The sequence below is a fragment of the Pimephales promelas genome, chromosome 6, assembly GCF_988280905.1.
Source record: "Pimephales promelas chromosome 6, fPimPro1.hap1.1, whole genome shotgun sequence".
NCBI classification, from domain to species: Eukaryota; Metazoa; Chordata; class Actinopteri; order Cypriniformes; family Leuciscidae; genus Pimephales; species Pimephales promelas.
In genome coordinates, this window is record NC_142774.1 from 39,848,478 (window position 1) to 39,871,524 (window position 23,047).

Sequence of the window (23,047 nt, forward strand, 5' to 3'; positions counted from 1 at the left end):
ATTATCGCACAGTTCTGCTCCACAATTTATTTGTTTTTTCCAATTTCCAATAATGTTTTCCCTATGATTCCTATGTTTTTGTCAAAATAAATACAGGCTCCTGGACTCGATTTTACCCACCAGTCCAGTGCGTTAAACTGCATTTTTGATTGGGATGTCGTTGGTTTTTAGCCTAATGAGCCACATTAGAAATCCGCCCAGTTGTTTGATGAATTTAGGACAAGTCTCGGCATGATCCGAGTGCCAAGACTGTTAATAAAAAGGTTAATGAGAGGTTAACAAGAAAAAGAAGTGAGTAAATGGGAGAACCTAAAGTCATTATGTAAATGTGATTTTAGGCAAAAACATCCCGCTGAGGCCGCTATGCTAATGAGCTGATGAATATCTTTTGGGGTGGAACCACCTTCGCTTTTGATGTGAGACCAGAGGAGACTTTAACTATCGCTACTGAAGCATTACATCTGCAGTGTTTGCTGGGGGGAATCTTAAGGCGAGACACGACAGGCAAAAACATTGTTTTTTTGTTGTTTTTTTCACTGGTCAATTTTGAGATTTTGGGATATTTGTCTTCAATAGCATGTCTTATTTCAGACTTGTGGTGAAAAAAAGTCCAAATTACACATTTAGGTCTTTATTTTACTACACTTTGTCTGTTTGCGTCTGTAGATTTCTCATAAATTTTTCAAAAGTTGTCGTTATAAATCATCACACACACCATTAGAAAGCTCTCTTTCTCCTGTATAACGCTGTTGGATCCAAATATGGTCATTTCCTTATTATCAGCAACCAATCGTGAAGGAAAAAGGGGGGATTTAACTCTAAATGCGCAATCTTATTGGCTGATGCTAAATCTTTAAAGCCAGTTTTCTCAAAATGACTTTTCTCTCATATCACTGTAAAAATATTGTTGGTTTAACTTACAAAATGAAGTAACCTGGTTGCCTTAAAATTTTAAGTTAACTGAACTGGAAAAATGTAGTTAATACAATGAAGGAGATTGATTTAATCATCAGAAACTCAGAATATTATGTTATCTGAACCACATCAATTATTTAAGTTGATTTGACAAAAGAAAAAATGTTGTGAAATCATGAAAATATTTTTTTTACAGTGTACCCCAAGTCCGAAATCTCCTCTTCAGTAGCACACCAAACTTTACAGTCTTGTACCTAGTTATATTATGAAGACATTTACAGAGGGATTTGTAAATATATGAATTCCTAGCCTGATTTATATAACATTTTATTCCAAAAAACATGGCGAAAATTATTTTGTTTAAGGCAATTGGCGGTATATTCTGATTTACAGGACAACAAAAGTAGATATCCATAAATCCCTCTGTAATTTTTGTCTCATCTAATATGTGAACTCAATGAAAAAAGAATTTTGAACCTTTTTTTAAATACATGCAAATTAGTGCATATTTAATTAGATAATTTCTCATTTGCATATTTAAACATTAAATTACAGAAAACTTGTAATATATTTTTTTCTCTTCTTAATGTAGGTCATCAACTGGGAAAGTTTCATGCTGATATCTGCTAGTTAAAAAAATTACCCTATTCACCTGTGGTGTCTCACCTTAAGAAGCATTAAACACAAGAAATTACAATAATGATGTGAAAATGAAAATTGTGTCACCAATTACTCACCCATGCCATTCCAAGCTTTCCTTCATCTGTGTAAAAGTGTTTTCTGGAAGAGAGATATGCAATAAGTAAATAAATGCCATCTTTTAAGACTCGCTGAGTCCTCACTGAGTTTAGTTATCGTGAAGCTGTGCTTGTAGTCAAGTTTTACTTCATGTTTCAGCATCTGAAAGCCTTCAAAGACCAAAGCAGGGTCTTGTTCGTCTGAAGTTCAGAGAGCATGAAACGCTTTCAGACATGCTGAACTTTAGTTGTGCGTTGCAATTTTTATAAAAGCAGTTTCTCAGTTAGAAATAAAAGTTGATGATGTGCAAATTCCAGACATGGACCTTTCGGAGAAAGGTAATAGTAATTCATTAGATGCGTGCACAGGTGTTTTTATTTCAAGAAATGAATGTGATGTTCTTTTGCATGGAGTCAATCTAAGCGAACTGAACCCAAACGCTTGTAGTCCGATGTGATTTTTGATCTGGAGAGATTGCCAGCGCCGGTATCAGGGGAAGTCAATCTGGTTTGACCTGGATTACTTCTGCGAGGAAGCACATCTCATGAAAGATGCATCACCTCTGCCACTCATCGTTCCAGCTATCCCCCACTTTAGGGAGGGTCAGAGCCTTTGAAGGTCCTTGTTTTTATCGTGGCCTTGGAACCGGGAGCCTTTCAGAGCTGCTTTCCTGCTGTTGGGCTTTGAGACCTCCAGAGACCCTCAACTTGCGCTGCTTTCGAGTCATGTCAGAATGATCGTGTTTACGAGATAAGCTCGCTTGAATGTTGTAGTTTCCATTGGGGGAAACCTGCAGAGCTGGTCATAATAGCAATAGGTGTGTCCAACATCTCACAAGAGTTGAAAAAAGCCTCATGTATGGTGTTTGTTGAGTGTGTGACTAATTTAACATAATGTAGCGTGTTGATTCCCATTCCTTTTTTATTTCCCTCTTGAATGTTTTACATTTTTAGCAGAATAAAAATAGGTTATGTTTGATCTCAACATAGAACAACTTCAATTGATCGCAAGATTTAATTAAAAAATTTTAACAGTGATAAAGTTTTTCGTAATTTAATGTTTTAAGCCTAAGCATCCTTAACATAAAAAGTCTATACAAATTTGGTAAGTAATATACGTAAAAATGCAATGTTTTCGTATTCCCTTTTCCTCTGAATTGATGTTTTTTAAGCATTTATGAATTTGTATTTCTTTTTAAATGTGTTATTTATTTATTTAGAAATGTAAATGTATTTAGAATGCTATTTTAATAGTTTGTATTCATATTTTTGTTAATTGAAAAAAAAGTTGAAATAACATAAAATAGCATTAATAGATAAAAAAACATGTTGAAGCACTGAAATGACTAACTAGAAATAAATAAAAACTAAAGCTTAAACTGAAGTAAAAACAAATTAAATTCAAATAGTAATATTTAAAAAATAAAAAAGCTAATATAAAATTACACAGGTAGGCCTACATAACAAAACTACTAAAAATTAAACTAATATTAAAATAAAAACTAATATATATATATATTAGTTTATTTATAAAATATGCATTTATTTATTAGATTAGAACTAATATAAACTAATAAATAAAAATATATATAATAAAGCTACTCTCATTGAACAACAACAAAAGAATGAATTATGAATAATATAAACTCCCCCCTCAACTGAATATGCTTTAAATGTATTTATTTTAGCCAAGATGTTGTGTTTCTTCAACTATATTTAAGTTACCTGTTATAGGCTAACCTGCGATTGTGCAAATTTTTACTTTACTCCATTTAATTCCCTTGTATTCCCATATATTCATGTTGGAAATTTCCATTTCCATGTCAATTCCGTGAATTTTTGCAACCTTAGTGATATATAAATAATACTAAAATAACACTGTAAAATGCGTGAAAAATAAAGTTAAGAAAAAACAATTGGTTCAGTTTACTTAATTTTATTATGCAAACTTGTTGCCTTAATTTAATTTCATTAAGTAAGCATAGCTTAATTGCATAAAGTTAAAATGGTACTCAAGTAATGTCAACGTCAAGTAAGTAATGTAATGTTTCAAGTAATGTTTACAAGGTTTTTTCTGAGTAACGAAGGCATAGCATGCAAACAGTACAGATTACTAAGAAATTTTAAGTAAGTTCAACAAAATATTGGACATTAAGTAAAGTTATCAAAAAAAATCTTACTAAGAACTACGTTAGATTTTACAGTGCATAAGTTTCTCCACTAAACCTGCTTGATGCATCATGTCGCCATGTTTTCACAGGAGTAATTTAGTTTAGTTACCATGTTGTGTGCCGAATTTGCCGTCGTTAGCCTAAATTGTTCGTTTACTTCAACTCATAAACTGCATCCCTGTTCTGTTGTCCTGCTATTGGCATGAGCAGATGTCTGTAATTTCCAAGCAGCAGGTCGCAACTAATGTTGTTCTGAGCAAAATGACCCGTTCTACAGATGGGCTGTGGAATCTGAATACGGTCTTTCTCTAAAGACATCAGCACTTCCCTCAGGCGGGCCGACCGCTGTCGAACTGCATTGGCACGAGTCGGGGAACGGATGAATGATATGTGCCTTCAATCATCTATCAAACCCTGGAAGTTCAATGATTTTCTTTATATTCATCAGCAAGGTCAGGACTAACTTGCCTACATGGGCTGTGTGATTGACAGTGATGTAATGGCCAGACAGAGCAGTATGTGTGTCACGTCTCTCGCTTCTTTTTGCCAGAATAATAGTGTTGCAGCCAGGTTTTATACAATGTGCAATTGCTTCTTTTTTTTTTTTTTTTTGGAAAAGCTCTAGCCTGCTTTACTTCGAGAACAGCAGAAAGCCAAATTGCCAATGACACAGCAGCCCTGATGTTGCTCTCGTGACAGATTGTCCGATCGCATTTTGAATATCAGTTCTGTATGGTTCACCTTTGCTTTAGTACTTGGTAACATCATAGCAAGAGCACAGTAGAAATGATCCAGCGACTGACCACACCATCATAACGCTTCCATACTGTGAACATCTAGTGTTGCATGCGGGTTGCATCATTTATCCATCCAGTCTTCATAATATATTTATTGAAATGTCTTCTGGTGTGGAAGCATATATTAACAGAAATATATTGGGATGTATAGGAAATAGGGATTTCGTACACATGAATAAACTGGTTAATGAGAAAATGTTGCCTAGTGGACTTTATGGAATAACTCTAAAATCAAAGGAAGTTATTTCGAATGATTTTAAATGTGAAACATCACATGTTCAGTGATGTTATTTTATCCGAAGGGGAGGGGTTAGTGATGTCACTTTTGGAGTTAAGCTTATTAATATTTTGAATGAGATTTTATAATATCATTTTGCATTCAATTTTTGTCATTTTTATATACACTCACCTAAAGGATTATTAGGAACGCCATACTAATAATGTGTTTGACCCCCTTTCGCCTTAATTCTACGTGGCATTGATTCAACAAGGTGTTGAAAGGATTCTTTAGAAATGTTGGCCCATATTGATAGGATAGCATCTTGCAGTTGATGGAGATTTGTGGGATGCACATCCAGGGCACGAAGCTCCCGTTCCACCACATCCCGAAGATGCTCTATTGGGTTGAGATCTGGTGACTGTGGCGGCCATTTTGGTACAGTCAACTCATTGGCATGTTCAAGAAACCAGTTTGATTGCATTATCCTGCTGGAAGTAGCCATCAGAGGATGGGGACATGGTGGCCATAAAGGGATGGACATGGTCAGAAACAATGCTCAGGTAGGCCGTGGCATTTAAACGACGCCCAATTGGCACTAAGGGGCCTAAAGTGTGTCAAGAAAACATCCCCCACACCATTACACCACCACCACCAGCCTGCACAGTGGGAACAAGGCATGATGGATCCATGTTCTCATTCTGTTTACACCAAATCATCTGAATGTCTCGAGACTCATCAGACCAGGCAACATTTTTCCAGTCTTCAACTGTCCAGTTTTGGTGAGCTCTTGCAAATTGTAGCCTCTTTTTCCTATTTGTGGTGGAGATGAGTGGTACCCGGTGGGCAGATTGTGAAATACTCAGACACCAATAACCATGCCACGCTCAAAATTGCTGAAATCCCCTTTCTTTCCTATTCGGACATTCGGTTTGGAGTTCAGGAGATTGTCTTGACCAGGACCACACCCCTACATGCATTGAAGCGACTGCCCGGTGATTGGTTGATTAGATAATTGCATTAACTCTTTCCCCGCCAAACACGGAATTTTCCGGGTTTAATGAAAAAACGCATCTGCGCCAAACACGGAATTTTCCGGGTATCCGTGTTTTAGGTGGTATACGGTAAGGAAGACCCGCGCGCATGTCCTGAATGAGTGCGCAACTCTTTGATCAGAGAAACAGATTGCAATCGTCTCAAAAAGTGGAGTAGTGAGAATGTATCAGACAGACAATGCAGAGGTATATGGCTGAAGTACTGGAGGTTAATGGACTCGGAGTCCGATCACTCTTTATTTGATAATTCTGAATCTGATCGGGACGAAGTAGTCAGTGAGAGAGATGCACATGTTGTCACAGAAAGTTCTAGCCATGGACGTGCCGCAGATAGATCGTATAATATTATGACACTATAATATTTATGTGTGTGTGCAGGCATTTATGTGTGGCTGTCTAAATATGAAGGTGTAATTGTCAAATTATTTCTCTCTTTGTGCACATTTACCACATTGTAATATGTATTTGTGTGTGTGTGTGTGTCTAGGCTTGTTTATTGTAATTCCAATCATTATTCACAGGTAGAACACAGAGAGGCAGAGGCAGAAGTTTTATTGCAAAAGTTACATTTCCCTTACATCCTGGGAAATTTGATATATTTTACATTTATTTTATGTTTTTAATTTATTTTGGAAAGTTTTATATATGAAGGAAACAACATCTGAATGTATTCTGCTTTTAAATGCACTTGTTTGATAAAAATACCTTTTTCTCAGTTTTTTGTCCAAAATGTTGTGTTTTTGACAAAACCTACCTCTGTTCAAGAGGCAATAAAAAAAGAACAGATGAAGATAAAATAAAAACGTTTTTTTTGCCTAAAAGCAGAGGCTCAGATCTTTATTTTTATATATATCATCTTCATATATTCATGGAAGAAAATATTCACCGGGGCATTCAAATTTAGCGAAAATCGTCAAAAACCCTGGCGGTGGCTGGCAACTTTTTTTTAAAACGCTGGCGGGAAAAGAGTTAATGAGAAATTGAACAGGTGTTCCTAATAATCCTTTAGGTGAGTGTATTTCTAGTTACATTTTGTTTTTATTTCAGTTTTATTTTTAGTCAGTGTTGTAGTCGAGACCACCTCACTCGAGTCCGAGTCGACACCGAGACCAGAGAGAGTCGAGTCCGAGTCAAGACTGAGTCCATAGAGAGTCGAGTCCGAGTCGAGTCCGAGACCAGAGACGGTCGAGTCCGAGTCGAGACCGAGACCAGTGAGGGTTGATTACCTAATTTACTTTTATTTACTTAGAGAAATCCTTTTTTTTTTTTTTTTTTACTGAATTTACTTGGAGTTTAAAAAATATGATCAGTTTAGGGTAAAAAGGCCACATAGTAGGTGGTGTTAAAAGTAATTTTATTACAATTTGTCATGCGCAGTTGCGCACTAGAAAATCACCAATCACTGGGCATGTCAATCAATTTAAAGAAATATTTTATTAATATACATTAATAATCATGAAAAATATTTTTAATTGAACTCGAGTGGACTCGGGAATAATTCCGAGTCCTTAAAAATTTTTTTTTTCGAGTACGAGTCAATTCCGAGTCCAAATGGACACGAGTCCATGACAAGACCAAGACCATTAAAATATGGTCTCGAGACCGAGTCCGAGACGAGTCCGAGTCTCGAGTACTACAACACTGTTTTTAGTCATTTCAACTTGTCTAAGTTTACCATGTGTATATATACAAAAAGCTTGTCTACATCTGAGTGAATGAAGAAATGAGTTGACTGAATACTGGATTTTACTGGATTTTGTTACATTTGTTGTAACAACATGTTGGTGCTGATGTGTGAAGATTGTCAATGCGGTATAAAGATGGAAAGCTGTTGCGAGTGTGAACAGCAGAATATAATCTGTTGTTTTTAACAGGTTTTATGTGCGAAACTAAGACCACGAAGGTGGTGACATGTTGATTTTATGTTCAAGCATTGTTTCGCACAAGTGGAACGCATTAGCCATCAACTAAAAGACTCATAGATTGTCTGTTTTAACTTCTGTTCACGCCCAAACGCCGCGGGAGCAGAATGAAGCGCACGCATGCCCTGTGAGGGACACTGGACACGGGCGGCACCCAGGGGCTGTGGATGAATTGAGTGGACTCCTGAGGCTGTCGAGTGGGCGAGCGAGAGCTTTCTGCCAGCTTCACACACATAAGCCTTCCTCTCCGCTGCCTCCTACAACCAAAAACATGAGTGCTCTCCAGACGCCACCACTCCCCTCTTATTCTTTCTCCTCATGTTTTCTGTCTCTATTAACAAGCCTCAGTCTGCTGAACGTAGGCAGACATTTTGTATCCTAGCAGTCGATACAGTTCATGGTACATATTTAAGCTTGCTTTACATGCTTTCTAATAAATAGACGTAAAACTGAGCTATTTATGTGTGTAGACGTCTCATCTCTGCAGTATCCCCAGGATGGACTAAACCTTTTCACAGACAAGGCTTAATCCTATCTCAGACTAAAATGCATGTTTGAGCTGTTTTAACTGAAAGCAACTTGCACTGATATATCTTAAAGGGGTGGTTGATTATGATTTCACTTTTTTAACTTTAGTGAGTGTGTAATGATGCATAAAAAACATCCGCAAAGGTACGACACTCAAACGGCTGGGTTACGACAGTGACATCACCAACCGTAGAATTTACATAAACCCCGCCCCCTGAAAACGTTTCATAGATGATCAAGATTAATCAATGACTAGAAGTGTCCGATAATGTTTACGCGTTAGGTCAGTAGACGGAGAGTAGACGGCCTTTTGTTTCTGTTCGAACACATTCGACCACACATTTTACACTACGAAAGCTGAAAATGTTTGTATGTATATTGTCTGTATTTAGCGTCGTCCACTTGTGATCCGGTCGACTTATTTAATGCATATTTGAATAAATCTGGCAAGTTTTTATGACAGCCACCATTTAAATGTTTATATTACATATAATCTTCTTATTATCAAAATAAATAAAAGTGTAATTTAAGTGTTTGTATAGCTACAAAACAGTTAATTATTACCTTCATATTAGGCTAATGAAGCCTATAGGCTACAACTAGACTCCCATAGTTTAGAGCATTAGTTAAGAGATTTGATTCCCTTGAGAAAAATTGACATTTATTGTAACTGATATCCAAAATAATCGATATTGAATTGAATCAGAATCGAAATGGAATCGAATCAAATTGTGAAATTTGTCTCAATACCCAGCCCTAATATATATATATATATATATATATATATATATATATATATATATATGTAGTGAGTGATGAGTATACATCTCAAAAGAGTGAAGTGGAACGCAGACTAAACTCATCAACCTTGAGCTTTTGTGCTTGAATGGAAGTGCTGTCAACTCATGTGTATGGTGTGTGTATGAGTCTTCTGACAGAGAACAGCTCGTCAGCAATGCTAATTCCCAAAGCAAAATCACAGCTGTGACATGAGGAACGCTGCCTGCAAAATGCATTTCAATTTGATTTGTTTTATAGAGTTTATAGAGTTCCTATACAACTGGAAATATATATAACTTACATCTTCATTTATTTATTTAGGACATGATTTTAGCTTTTGTTGGCATTCAAATGGATAAAATACAACAAAATTATATATATATATATATATATATATATATATATATATAAATATAAATAACAATACATATATTACAATTATTTTATTAATTTAATTTTTTTTTATTTTTTTTTTAGAATTTCACTAAACTATATACATGGTTTTAGAATAACTCGATGGCTAAAATAACTTTAAATTGCATTTTAAACAGAAATGGTCTAAATCGAATCATAAATAATTTCTTCTTCTCCTATAGACATGATTTATAAAAGGGTTATGCGATTTGTGTTTTGTTAGTTTGGCTTAATTACTCTTGCATATATAATGTTTCTTTCTGGTTTGTGCTGTTTTCCACGCCAAGTGGTTGCATTTCTGGCTCATGTAAATGAATTTGTCATTAATGAAGATTAGTTTTTTGAGATTATATTTTCAGTGCTGGAAATGTTTACATTGCTCCCGTGGAATATCTGAAGAAAGACATGAGATGACAAACTTCAGTGTGTTGAATTCAGTCTCTCTTGTATGAATGCATTGGCATAGTTAAAATGAACAAATTGCTGGCATGTTTCTTTGCGTTTTCTTAATGTGTTTGTTTCAGTCTGAATGGGCACATTGTGTAAGACAAGACACAACTCACTTCTCCATCCCCACCCACGACAGCCTCTTTATTCTGCTTTTTTCCTTCCTGGTTGTTGTTATTGATCATTGTTCTCAGAGGTCTGAACGAATTAACATTGATTTTATATCAGCCTCCAACTTTGTCTTTGCAGCATTATCTGAAACTCCTCTGGTGCTAAAGCTCGCTGTATAGCGTTTGTTTAGGCCGAAAACAGACGGTAGAGAAACAACTGGGCAAAAGGGGACTTTTCACTAAAGATAAACCGAGATATCAGTACACAAGCAGAGCAAAGCAGAGTTCCCTTTATTTATGTTTATTTTCTCAACTTTTTATAGACATGTTTAAAGTGATAAAAGAAAGTGACAAGAGAAAATAATATATATTGTTTTTATATAATAATATATACGTTTTTTATGCATATTATTTTTAATTTATGCACATATTGTCATTTTTTATGCAATATCACAAAATGCACAATGCAATGCACAAAAATAGGTGGATGGAAAACATTGCTAATCAAAGTTTAAAATTGTTAAATGCAATTTGTCTTAAAGGAGTAGTTCACTTTTAAAAAACTTTTGCTGATAATTTACTCACCCAAGATGTCCATGTCGTTCTTTCTTCAGTTGAAAAGAAAAAGGGTTTTGATGAAAACATTCCAGCATTTTCTCCATATAATGGACTTCAATGGGAACCAAACGGTTCAAGGTCCGAATGTGCAGCTTCAAAGGGCTTTAAACGATTCCAGACGATGAATAAGGGTCTTATCAAGCGAAACCTTCAATCGCTTAAAAAAAAGTTAAAGTCTTATAAGCTCACATGCTTTCCTTGCTCTGTTCTGCGTGACTCTCCTGTTCGAACTCATTCATTAAAACGAACAAATCTTTTTTCGAGTCATTTGGTTCATTCAACGAACGAAATGAACGAATTGACTCGGAAAAAGATTTGTTCATTTTGATGAACGAGTTCGAACAGGAGAGTCACGAACGCGCATCACAGAACAGAGCAAGGCGGCCATTTGAGCTTATAAAACTTAAACTTTATTATTATTATTTTTTTTTTTAAATGAGCGATCGTTTCGCTTGATAAGACCCTTATTCATCGTCTGGAATCGTTTAAAGCCCTTTGAACAGTTTGTAGTTTGCACTGAAACTGTCTTTTGGACCTTGAACCGTTTGGTTCCCATTGAAGTCAATTATATATCAAAACCCTTAATTTCTTTTCGAAGAAAGAAAGACATGGACATGGATGACATGGGGGTGAGTAAATTATCAGCAAAAGTTTTTTCAAAAGTGAACTACTCCTTTAATATGATCCATATTAAGGAATTTTGGAATGTCATCCAAAGCCTTTTACAAACCAGGAAAATATTTTTTTTTTTACATTTTTTTCTATGTACCATTTTGTGATGGCAGATTCAAACCTGTATTGCGTCCCAGTGTGTTCAAAACGTAGAAATGTGAATTTGTAAATTGCCGAATGTAAATGTGACTTTAATTGATTAATGCTCGATTAAAAGCGGTCATATGGCTCATTCTTTCACGCTGAGCTAAATTCTAATTGGAAAGATATTGATTGAGCCCTTTAACCAGGGACTGAGATCCATTTGTCGTTATTCGCTTTCCTGGCCACATCTGAGCGCGTTTGTCTTTCTGTTTGTCGCCTGATATGCATTCTGTGCGTGTCCAGAAAGTAATCAGCATCCGCTCAGATTACAGGCTGCCAGTCATTGGTATTCCTGCGCCGGCGTGTGCCGAGACGGAGGAAGAGGAGGGATGCATCAGAGGAGACGGGTCATCACTCTTGTCTTCCTTCTCCTAATGGGGTCTGACACGGCTCCCGTGGGACAGTGTAATCAGACCAGTGCTCCCAGCTCGAGGCGTAATGACCAGCACAGCTGCGCAACAGTCACGCATGCGGCCTCGATTTCTAACAGCTTATCTTAATTGTGGGGCTACAAGCCAAACATGTTGTAAAAGTGGCTCTGGTTTTGCATATTTTTGGTACACGACACAGTACCATGATTGCTTTTGTTTCAGTTTTGAGGATGAAAGCATGTCATGCAACCTGTCTGTGTTGACACCCGTCTGATTTAACTGACTGACAGATTCATTTGCTCAAATACCATAGAGAGTTTGATGGGACACACATTTCTTGACATCAACAAAAGACAGACAGATTATTTATTTATTTTCGACATTTGGCACTGAAAAAGTAGGAACCTAAAAACGGTAACATTTAAATGAAGTAGTTTTACTGGAGTATCACACATTGGTGCCTGCTTTAACGTCGAGTCGCTGTCGAATCAACGCAGGTGCCCGTGTTGGATAACTGTTGAATTTGGAGGTTGTAGCCTACAAATAATGTTGATTTGACATGCAACTCATTTTTTTTTTTTGATATTTCTATGTTGAATCCGTGAGTTAACAACACCACTTGAACTTTTTGGTGTTCAATGTTGTTTTAACGTTGAATTCATGTTTTTTCATAAACTGACATTATTTTAACAACATTTAAACCTTTAATGTCAATCGAATGTAGGCTGTGTGTGTGTGTGTGTGTGTGTGTGCATGTGTACCTAATTTACTGCCCTTCAGAATCGAAATGGTTCTGCCACAGTATTTTATTTTATTATATATATATATATATATATATATATATATACAGTATATATACAGTATATATATACAGTATATATATACAGTATATATATATATATATATATATATATATATATATAATAGGGCTGTTTAATGTGTTATTAATCAGTCCCTCCAGAAAAACGCGATTATGCGATCGCTGAATTCAATGCAAAATCAGCCAAAGTCCGCATATTTATGCGGGGCCGCATTTTTTCAAATACGCCGCACTTTCGCTGCATAAATTGCCGATTTCCTTGCAAAATATGCGGGGTTTGCATAATTTCATAATCCTATAAAACAAAACAATAAAACAAGATGAGAAATTAAATATTCCCAGCACTTTCTATGATGTAGTATGCTTGCTTATCAAAGGAAGTAATAAGAACAGGAGAACAGGATGTTGGGGGAATCACTGAAAAAGAGAAATCTTTTTCATCAAACCACAATTTTTGCAAGTTCTCTCAATTTTTGCAAATTCCTGCAATTTCATCGCATAAAATTGCATAAATATCCCGCATATTCCATCGCATTTTTAAAGAAAACGGGCCGAGTAGGCTAATCAATCAATTTTTGCCCGCAACAATCACAAAAAAGCTCCGCGTTTTTCTGGAAGGACTGAATATTATTATGGTAAATGTTATATATAAATCGCACATTTTTTCACAAATTTTTGGAAATTACCACCACAAAATCAGTCATTTTGATCGCAAAAATCACAAAAAAAATCGTGAAATCCTGGAGGGACTAATTAATGTCATTAACGCAAACCCATTTTAACGGCGTAAAAAATATTTTTTATTACGCGATTAACAACCTTTTTCTCCTAGCAAACTTTGTAGTTTTTTTTTCACAAGCTTTTGCAACAGGACGTGGCACGCACTACACTATGAAACGCATTCATTTCAATGTCTTGCGAGGACATTTGGTTGCTACATCGACCAAAGCGCAAGCGGATCTAGCTACACCGGAAACAAAACAACAGGCACACACTAGTTTGGGGTTGCGAGCTGGCGTTACGTTTCGAGTGGATGACGAGCGCGAGACGCTGAAATGGATGCCAATAAGATTCTGAATGGAAAGTTTACTTTTAAAAGTTGCCAAATGGTTCCATTGACAAGACCAAAGTGATCTGTGTGATCTTTGTCGTTGTGAACAGAGCATCATCGTAGCACGTAGCATTTCCTGATGCTAATTATCCGACCCCTGTCAATATCAGGACCTCGTCAGTATTTCTTTCAGCCTTTTATTGATGGACAGTGTTACATTGTGTGAGAGATTATTTGCTCCAAGTGAGAATGTGAGTGTGAAATTGAACACTGTATATGCAAATATTGCTTTCAATAACAAAAAAAAAACAAAAAAACATTTGCACAAAACAAGCCGATCGACTTTTCTATGTTGATAAGAGCATTAAAATGAGAAAAAATAATTGGACAAAAAGATATCAAAAGACATAGATGTGCGATTAATCGTGAGTTAACTATGCGATTAATCGCGATTGAATATTTTAATCGTTTGACAGCTCTAATATATATATATATATATATATATATATATATATATATGAAGAGTTCAGATGCAAAAGCCTCTAAATGCCATTTGAAATTTTCTTCTTTAATGATGATTTTTGTCAAGCTTGTATATTTAAGTTCAGTGATTTCACTTAAATGGCAATGATAATTACCTATTAATTGTTATTTAAGTGAAATTACTGAACTTAAATATACAAGTTTGACAAAAATCATCATTAAAGATGAAAATTTCAAATGGCATTTAGAGGCTTTTGCATCTGAACTCTTCATATATATATATATATATATATATATATATATATATATATATATATATATAGTTTTTTATTCATTTATTTGAAAAAAGACGTTCGCATTGACTGATTTGCAGCAATAATTTCATTAATTTTAACTGTCACTAAGAGTTGACGGGTTGTAGAATTCAACTTTGTGCACAATGACAGAAACGCATCGTAAGCCTGTAAGGTCATTGTTTATCAGATCCCCTGGTCAGTTCACAAAAACATGTCCTGTATCTGCCTTTCTCATTATGTTTTGAAGATCTATCAGAATCAGCGGTGGTTTAGATAATACGTCCGACCCCTTCAGTTTAGCTGTGTTTGTTCTGTGTGTTCTCAAACCTACACTCTTAGAAGAAAAGGTTCTATATAGAACCTTAAAAGGTTCTATCAGCGCTACGTATTTGGAACCCCTAAAAGGTTCTATACACTCTTAAAAAAGGGTTCCTCTGGCTTCTATATAGAACCCTGGGGTTCCATACTTGGCCAATAGAACCTTTTACCAAAAAAAATGGTTCTTTATAGAACCATTTTGGAGTTCCATATATGAAGCGGGGGATGGAACCATTTCTGATTCTAAATAGAACCATTTCTTCTAAGAGAGTATGAAAGCAGTGCTGGACCTGGACCACCACTGGCATGTTTTCTCTCACGAGTGTCTCATCGGATGCTGAGCTTCTGACGCCGCTTGAGGATCGATGTCTTCAATCGGCCTGGCGGTCTGCCAGATATCCCACGCGTGTCTCCGATCAGCCCTTAAGATGGCCGTCTGGGGACATCACAGCAGTCAATCGATGCCTGCTTAATTTCAGTCCACACAGATTTATTTGACCAAAGCTCAAACATGATTTGTGGCAACTTGAGGGAATCATGTCAATGGCTTTTGCTGACCTTGGCTAACGCGTGCGTTCCTTGTGTAAGCCTGTCTAACGTAGACCGCTCACGATATCTTCTGTTTGCTCTTTAGATGGTCACCGTCTAAATCTTCTATTGCGTTATTAATGGATTATGGTTTGCTAAGCATATTCAAACATATCAGAGTTAAAATAAATATTCCCAAGCGGTTCAAGAAATGGGAGCAGTTCTTGTAAAGAATGATTATTCAATGTTTAAAAAAAAAATCCATGCACAAACAAAATGGTTGGAAATATCTCTGAGCTTTTTTTGTCGAGAGCAGGACTCTACTGGGGAATAGATGTAGTTTTTGGCTTTGAAGCTCCTCTGGCAGGAATGATGGGAATCTATGCATTGTGCTCTTTGTTATATACATGACAGCATCCGGAGTCAGGGAGTTCAGAAACAGATATAGTGACACTTTGTGACTTTGCAGAACTTTTCCATACTCAAACACACTAAACAAAGATGTAAAAAAGCATAATAGATCCCCGTTAAAGGGGTGGTAAAGTATGATTTCACTTTTATAGCTTTAGTTAGTGTGTAATGTTGCTGTTTGATGCATAGACAACATTATCAAAGTTACAACGCTTAAAGTTCAAAGCAAAGGGAGATATTTGCTTTTAAAGAAAATGATAGTCACATAAAGACATGATAGTCACAAATTGTATCATGCTTATTTGAGTTAAGAGAACTGATGGGGATGTTCTTTTAATTGTTATTCAACAATGTATGTATCGTGACCAACTCAACGAGTCTTGCCAACAGGAACGGTGTAGAGTGTCCTCTGGTGGACAAACTATATACAACAAATATTCATTTATCGGCCATTATAACTGCAGATACCGATAAGTTTGGAAAATGCCTAATATCGGCCGATAATATCAGTCTGCCGATATATCGGCCTGGCTCTAATTCGCGTCTTTGCATCGACTTTGTATGTAATCTACTCGCGCAAGTAATTAAATTTGCGTTCGGTGTGAACACACCATTACACTTAAAGCCCTGTTTCAAGATCATGCATCCACAGAAACAGAAAATTCTCGAGACAGCAGCATGTGTCCAAATTTTAATCTTAACCATTTTATTTCATCAGAAACGATCTTAAAACAGGGCTTCAAGTGTAAAATACCGAACTTGTCCTTTAACAGTTGTTCTTCTTGGTCGTTTCATCAGCAGTAGTTACGACTCATAACTTCCCAGGAACTTGATCTAGTTATCCTCATTCCTCGTCACATTGAAAACACACGCTTTGAATAAAGCGATCTGATCGCTGTGGAAATACTTTCATTTCTTTCTTTTTTCTCTTGCAGTGACACCGGAAAATACCAACAATCACCGATACCATCACCCTCAAACCAAAGACTTTGATCAGATGAAGTCTGGCAGTGGAGTAACACACACCGGCCCGCTGGCTCTGGTCTCGATATGCGTGTTTGGGCTGTTGTCAGGATAATATCAGCCAACTGGGTCCGAACCCCAGTTCCAGGCTTTTCATGCTGTTTTCTGGAAAGGAAATGTGCCAGCTTTTTAAAACATTGAGGTTGAAATTCCAGCAAAGAGATGTCCTCTAATGGAAACGGATCGGTATGGACAAAACTGGCATTGATGCGTTGAGGACTGAGAGGGGGAAAATAAACACACATAAACCTTTTTAATCCCAAAGTGTTTCTATCATGAACGTAACAGGCTACTAAAAAATTCTGCGAACACTTTACTGCCTTGAATAATGTCTTTTCTACAGGGTTCAGAGTAAAACTTTCAGAGAGAAATGAATTTATTTAATTCTTTAATGATGTATGATCTATTCAAAGCATAGTTCTGGGCTGAAAATCAGCGTTTTTAATAGAAATGATGCAATATTTCTGATGTCACGTACTGCTTTTTCAATATATCTTGGTACCATGTACCTAAATGACCTCCTTTTTCAGCATTTTTAAATGTACTGTTGTTGTTTCTTTTCATCTGAAATGGCGTATGACGCACCTTAACAAAATGTATAAAGATGTGTTGATTTACAATGTATTTATTCTTGGTTACAGAGTGACATTAAACATATAATGAAACTAAATATTTGCCACAGGAAGTTAAATTTTTAAAAAAAAAACATGCTCTATTATATAGTATAGTATAGTTTTTGTTTGTTAATTTACAATTAACAATACTTCAAACTAATATTCATTTGGACATTTACACTCTAAACAATGCTTGGTTGTTTTAACCCAAATTTGGGTCAAATATGGACAAACCCAAATGTTGGGTTAAAAATGTAACTTAAAATTTTAATCCAACTTCAACTTTCACTTTTTAACTGTATATTTTTTAATCACATTTTTATTCCAACATTTGGATTTGTCCATATTTGACCCAAATTTGGCTTGAAACAAACAATGAACCAACAATTTATATTTTTCATTAACATTTACAAAGATGTAATGCTGTAAAAAATGCTCACTAGTCATGTTTACTAATGCATTAACTAATGTTAAAAAAATATCAAATCATAAAGTGTTACTACTAATATTTACTAGTACACTCTAAACAATGCTGGGTTGTTTTAACACAAATTTGGGGCAAATATGGACAAACCTAAACCAAAATTTTAACCCAACTTCAACTTTTACTTTTTAACTGTATAATTTTTTAATAACATTTTAACCCAACATTTGGGTTTGTCCATATTTGATCCAAATTTGGGTTGAAACAACCCAGCATTTTTTAGAGTGTAACACTAAAATTGTGTTTTTAATTCATGCTCAGTTTGAACGTTTTCACCCTTCAATTGTCAACTCAAATTGTAACAGCAATAGTAACAAATATATTTGAACAAAAAGCATGCATTGGGAAATGTGGAGAAAATTAGATCCAACCCTTCATTATTTCTCATCGAATATCCTTTGTTAATGCAGAAATGTCATATTATGCAAGTAAAATGTGCCATGGATGTTGTTTAATGTTGACATGTATCGTCACTCCAGAGTGTGTTTGTCTAGTGTTCAGCGCTGAAGGAGCTGAAGAGCTTTTTAGACTATTAAATGTGCACCTTCCTCTTGTCGAACGCAGTCTCAGAGGTCCAGGAGAAGATAAATACAGAGGAATAACTCATTTCATCTTCTGTTCTCTCGCAGCTCTTTCAGACAATGAAAACTTTGCCCAAAACGGTCAACTGTACTCATTAATATACTGGCAAATCTCAAGACGCAGGTTTTTTTATCTTTTCTTGAAGAGCTTCAAAGGGCTCCTCAGAGGACTGTGAAAGATCTTTCCTTCTGAGTTTTTCTATCAGTGTTCGGTCTCTTCAAATTACTTATGCACTCTATGGCACTTCTGATGAAAAAAGAATACGACTCATGACATAGATTTAAAATGATTCCCACAGTTACCCATTTTAATTTTTGTATTTTTCTTCACGAGGAAGATATCCAGTCCTCCAGGTTTACCAGGACTCGTCATCTTTAAGTGATGTTCCTCCATGTCTTCTGAAGCTTTGTGTGAGGAACAGATCAAAATGTAAAGGTGCACTTAGAATCTAATTAAAAAGTTTGGGCTCAAAGAAACAAATAGTCCTTCAGTGTAAGCCTATGTACATTCAACTTGAGATGAAGACTTCTGATTTGTTAAAAATGAAGTATTGCAGGCATGTGCACGTTGAGTCCCTGACCTATTTCAAAATGAATCAAAAGTGCCTTTCTCAAACAAATATCAATGAGAATATTGTGGTCAATAAAACAAAATGTATTTGATTATAACATTAAAATGTGTACAAAACTAAAGTAGCCAAAATTCAACCGTTCAGTAAGAAGATAGGCTACGTTATAAAGTCCCTCCCCTTCCGGTCGACCACCATGGGACCTTATTTCGGAAAAATATTGAATGGTAGTCAATGGCGAGAGACAACAAATATTTTGATCTCGTTTGAATTGTGCACTGAATTACACATGATGTTTGTCAATTTAAAAGATACATTTTAAAGTAAAGAAAGTCGCAGTTTGATATGAAACCGTTGAGATATAAGACTGTGAAAATACGAAATTACAAAGACTACAAACCCCAGAGGCGCACATTTTCTCTCAATGAATGAAGCTAACTTTACTGAGGCTATTGTCTGTCATTGTTTCTACAGTCTTACGTTATAATCGTAACGTTACGCCGTCCTACCTGGGTGTTTTGTACCAGACTGCACACACACGAGCAGCGGATCTCGTTTCTCTTCCCGGGAGATGTAGCCTAGTTCACAGAGCGATTTTCACATAAAACTAAATGTTACTCTTCTGTTTTATGACAAACTGCGACGTTTTTGACTTTCATAATTATCTTTTAAATTTACAAACATCATATGTGTAATTGGGGGCACAGTTCAGACGGAATAAAAAGATAAGTTGTCTCTCTCCATTGACTACTTTCATATTTTTTCCGAAATAAGGTCCCATCAGCCGGAAGCGGAGGGGCGGGACACAGCAGGAGCCGTCTTAAAAAATAGTCTCGATAAGTCGATCCCCGAACGCCGTTCATACAGTTCAGAAGTTCGCTTGACTTTATACAGTTTAGCTCACTCAGCACGACGTTCGTGGTTTGACTTATCGAGACTATTTTCTAAGATGACTCCTGTCTGTATACACGAAGTGAACTGTCTTCTTTATAACGTATCTTCTTATTAAACGGTCTGTAAACTTACAAAGTTCTCAAAGCTTCGTTTTGCATGTATGGAGCCTCATTATGTTACTGCGTTAGTGTTGGGCTATTATGAGCCTCTTTCGTGGTATAAACTAGCGATTTATTTTTACTTAGTCAATGCCCCCATATACTAGCATTATATGCTAAACAGTTTTTAGAGATAAAACTCTTTACATTCGATCATCATGAAAACAAATCTCAGAGAACGATTGACTAGGTAACGTTACCGATGTTTTATTAGACCAAATGTTCATTGTTCGCCGGAGTTCTCCTTTAATGGTAAGTAGTATTCAAGTCACTTCATACATCGTTTTCAATTTGATGCATCTAATGAAGCCCAGGCAGTGCTACAGGTCTGTTATGTGAAGTGTAGGCTAACAACACGCGAAATGGTGATTGAAATGACTTTATTATTTTAACATTTTTGATAATTTTGCAGCAATAATAGTAGCTAAAGTACTACTGGTCAAAAATGTTCACACTCATTAATTTTTTTTTTAAGAAGTCCCTCGTTCACATGAAAAATTATTACAATTTTATTAATTGTTTTCTATTTTAATATATGTAAAAAATATAATTTATTTCTGTGATGCAAAGCTTGATATATATATATTTTTTTTTTCTTTTTTACATTTGAGCCCCTGCCCCGAGGAACTCTGTGCACGTCCCTGGATTATTGAATGGCTACAGAAGATTTCAGAATTTTGAAATCTTTTCAGGCCAAATCTTACGAAACTTCCAGAACAGATCCAGGTAACATTTCATCCTAATATTAAAAGAAAAGAAAACACGAGAGAAAAATGTATTGAATGTCAAAATGATCCTACAAATGGGGCTTGGTTTTATATATAATAATTATACTGTATTATATTTAAAAAAAACATGTTTTTTAAATAATTTTATGTTAATACATGTTTATTTTATATTTAAATGGGTAAATCATTTACAACAAGGTTTCATTGGTTAACATTAGATAACTACATTAGAACTAACAACAAACAGTACTCATCTCATATCAATTATTATATTAATTTTAATCTTAGTTAGTAATCTCAACATTTACTAATACATTTATAAAATCAAAAGTTGTATCCATTAACATTAATCAACGCATCGTGAACTAACATTTTTATTTAGCAACACCATTAACAAAGTACATTTATATTTTTATTAGTGCTGTAAAAAATGAATTGCTCTTTGGTAGTAATGCATAACTAATGTGAATGAAACAGAACACTTATTTTAAAGCGTTAACATTGTATTGTTTTTCTTTTCCCATTGGGATGAAATATTACAGTGGACGATATTTATACTGGTACTTTGTCTTTTTCGACAGAATTTAAATTTTGCATGAACTCTCCCTTTAATGCCAGCAGTAGCAGAGCCGGACTGCATGACTCAACAGAAATAAAGGATAAATTGACATTCTGCCTGAAATTTGAGCCAAAGCAGAGGATTGCTGTCCTGGTCCGACTGCATGAGCTGGAGAGGTCTTGTCTTGTAACAGCTGAAGCTCGCCAAACGCATGCAGGTAAAGTCTGCTTATAAAATCAAGCTGCTCTCATATGTATTTGAAGTAATAAGGAGGCGAGCGAGCGCTCTTGTGGGACTCCCCAGGGGACCGAAACTGCAGGGCGGGAACAGCTTTGCCAGAGCGGCCCACCGCCTGAGAGATTGTTGTGTAATTCCCCATGTGTCCGTTTGATACATCTCTTCCCCGTCTGTCACTTATGTATCCGTGGAAAGACACTCAACCCTAGACTGCTTCCAGACCTCTGGGGCTTTGCAGGTCTGTTTTCCAGACGTCTCCAGTCCACCCGTTTGTTGAATAGATACAGTAATAATGTGGGACAGACTGAACGAATCGGCTTCAACATGTTCCCACTATCACATTATTTGTAGTTTATTTAAAGATACATATTATTTCCAGTCTTGATTTAGTTTCTTGGCTCTATTAGAACAGGTTTTTGTGCTTAAATGTGCAAAAAATATTATATTTTCCCAATTCGCGCCATTATTGCAGCTCCTCTCATCCCAGTCTGTCGGTAACGCTCTGTTTAGTTCCTGTCTCTATGAAGCCCCTCCTTCTGAGAAGCACACTGTGCTCTGATTGGTCAGCTGCATCAGTGTGTTGTGATTGATTAAGAGCTTTGAGCGTGTTTGGGAAATGTTCCTTACCATAACCGACAGTTTCAACACACTACCAGAGAAGGTTGTGGGTGTGTTGATCTCTCTGTGTATGTGTGTGTGCCGATCCCTTCAGCATTGATGAGAGTAAGTGCTTACAGTGCTATTGATTCAGTCAGAACTGGCCAGTGAATGCACAGTTGCTTTCTTTCCTGGCTGTATTCCTGCTTGTCCTCCTGCAGAATGAAAATCTCATGTTCCTCTTTGATGTCACTCCTCTTCTAGGTTCATATTTTGTAGTGGTATGTGGTTTGTTTGTGCAATAGTTTCAGTCTATAGTGATTGTCTGGTGGGTGTTGTATTGTTGCACCTTTGGGAAACAAAGACCATCTCCCCTTTGTTTCCTTTATTTCCTCTTCGCTGACGGAATGACCATGAGCAGATAAAGCTAAAAGAAACTGAAATGCTGGCAGCCTTAAAGGAATAGTTCACCACAAAATGAAAGTTCTGTCATCATTTACTCACTGACAAAATTTATGTGACTATCATGTCCAGTTTTGCTGCTGTTAAATAAGCCGAGAGTAAAGAATTAGCTAGTAATATTTACGTTACCTTGTGTAGTTGACTGACTGTCCTTTTAACTTTTGACAATGTGACTGAAGTATTTCTTTAATAGCGTGTGACAGTTATAGCAATGAGACGTATCATCTCTCCTTGGCCTGTTATATTGAATATGTATGTTTTACAATTTAACCCTCTGGGGTTCTTCGGGTCAATAATGCCCTGAAGCGTTTAAATAAAAAAATGTTAAAAATCGTA

General features: G+C 36.0%; 1 protein-coding gene across 2 annotated transcripts in view; it reads left to right on the forward strand.

Annotated features, from left to right (window-relative positions):
- Positions 1–17,498, forward strand: part of gpc5a (glypican 5a) — a 176,985-nt gene extending 159,487 nt beyond the window's left edge. For both annotated transcript variants that reach the window (XM_089132551.1, XM_089132552.1), the window contains exon 8: positions 16,741–17,498. In XM_089132551.1, the coding sequence (XP_088988677.1) occupies positions 16,741–16,883 (143 nt within the window). In that variant the 3' untranslated portion in view covers positions 16,884–17,498. The remainder of the gene's footprint in view (positions 1–16,740) is intronic.
- Positions 17,499–23,047: the final 5,549 nt, after the last annotated feature.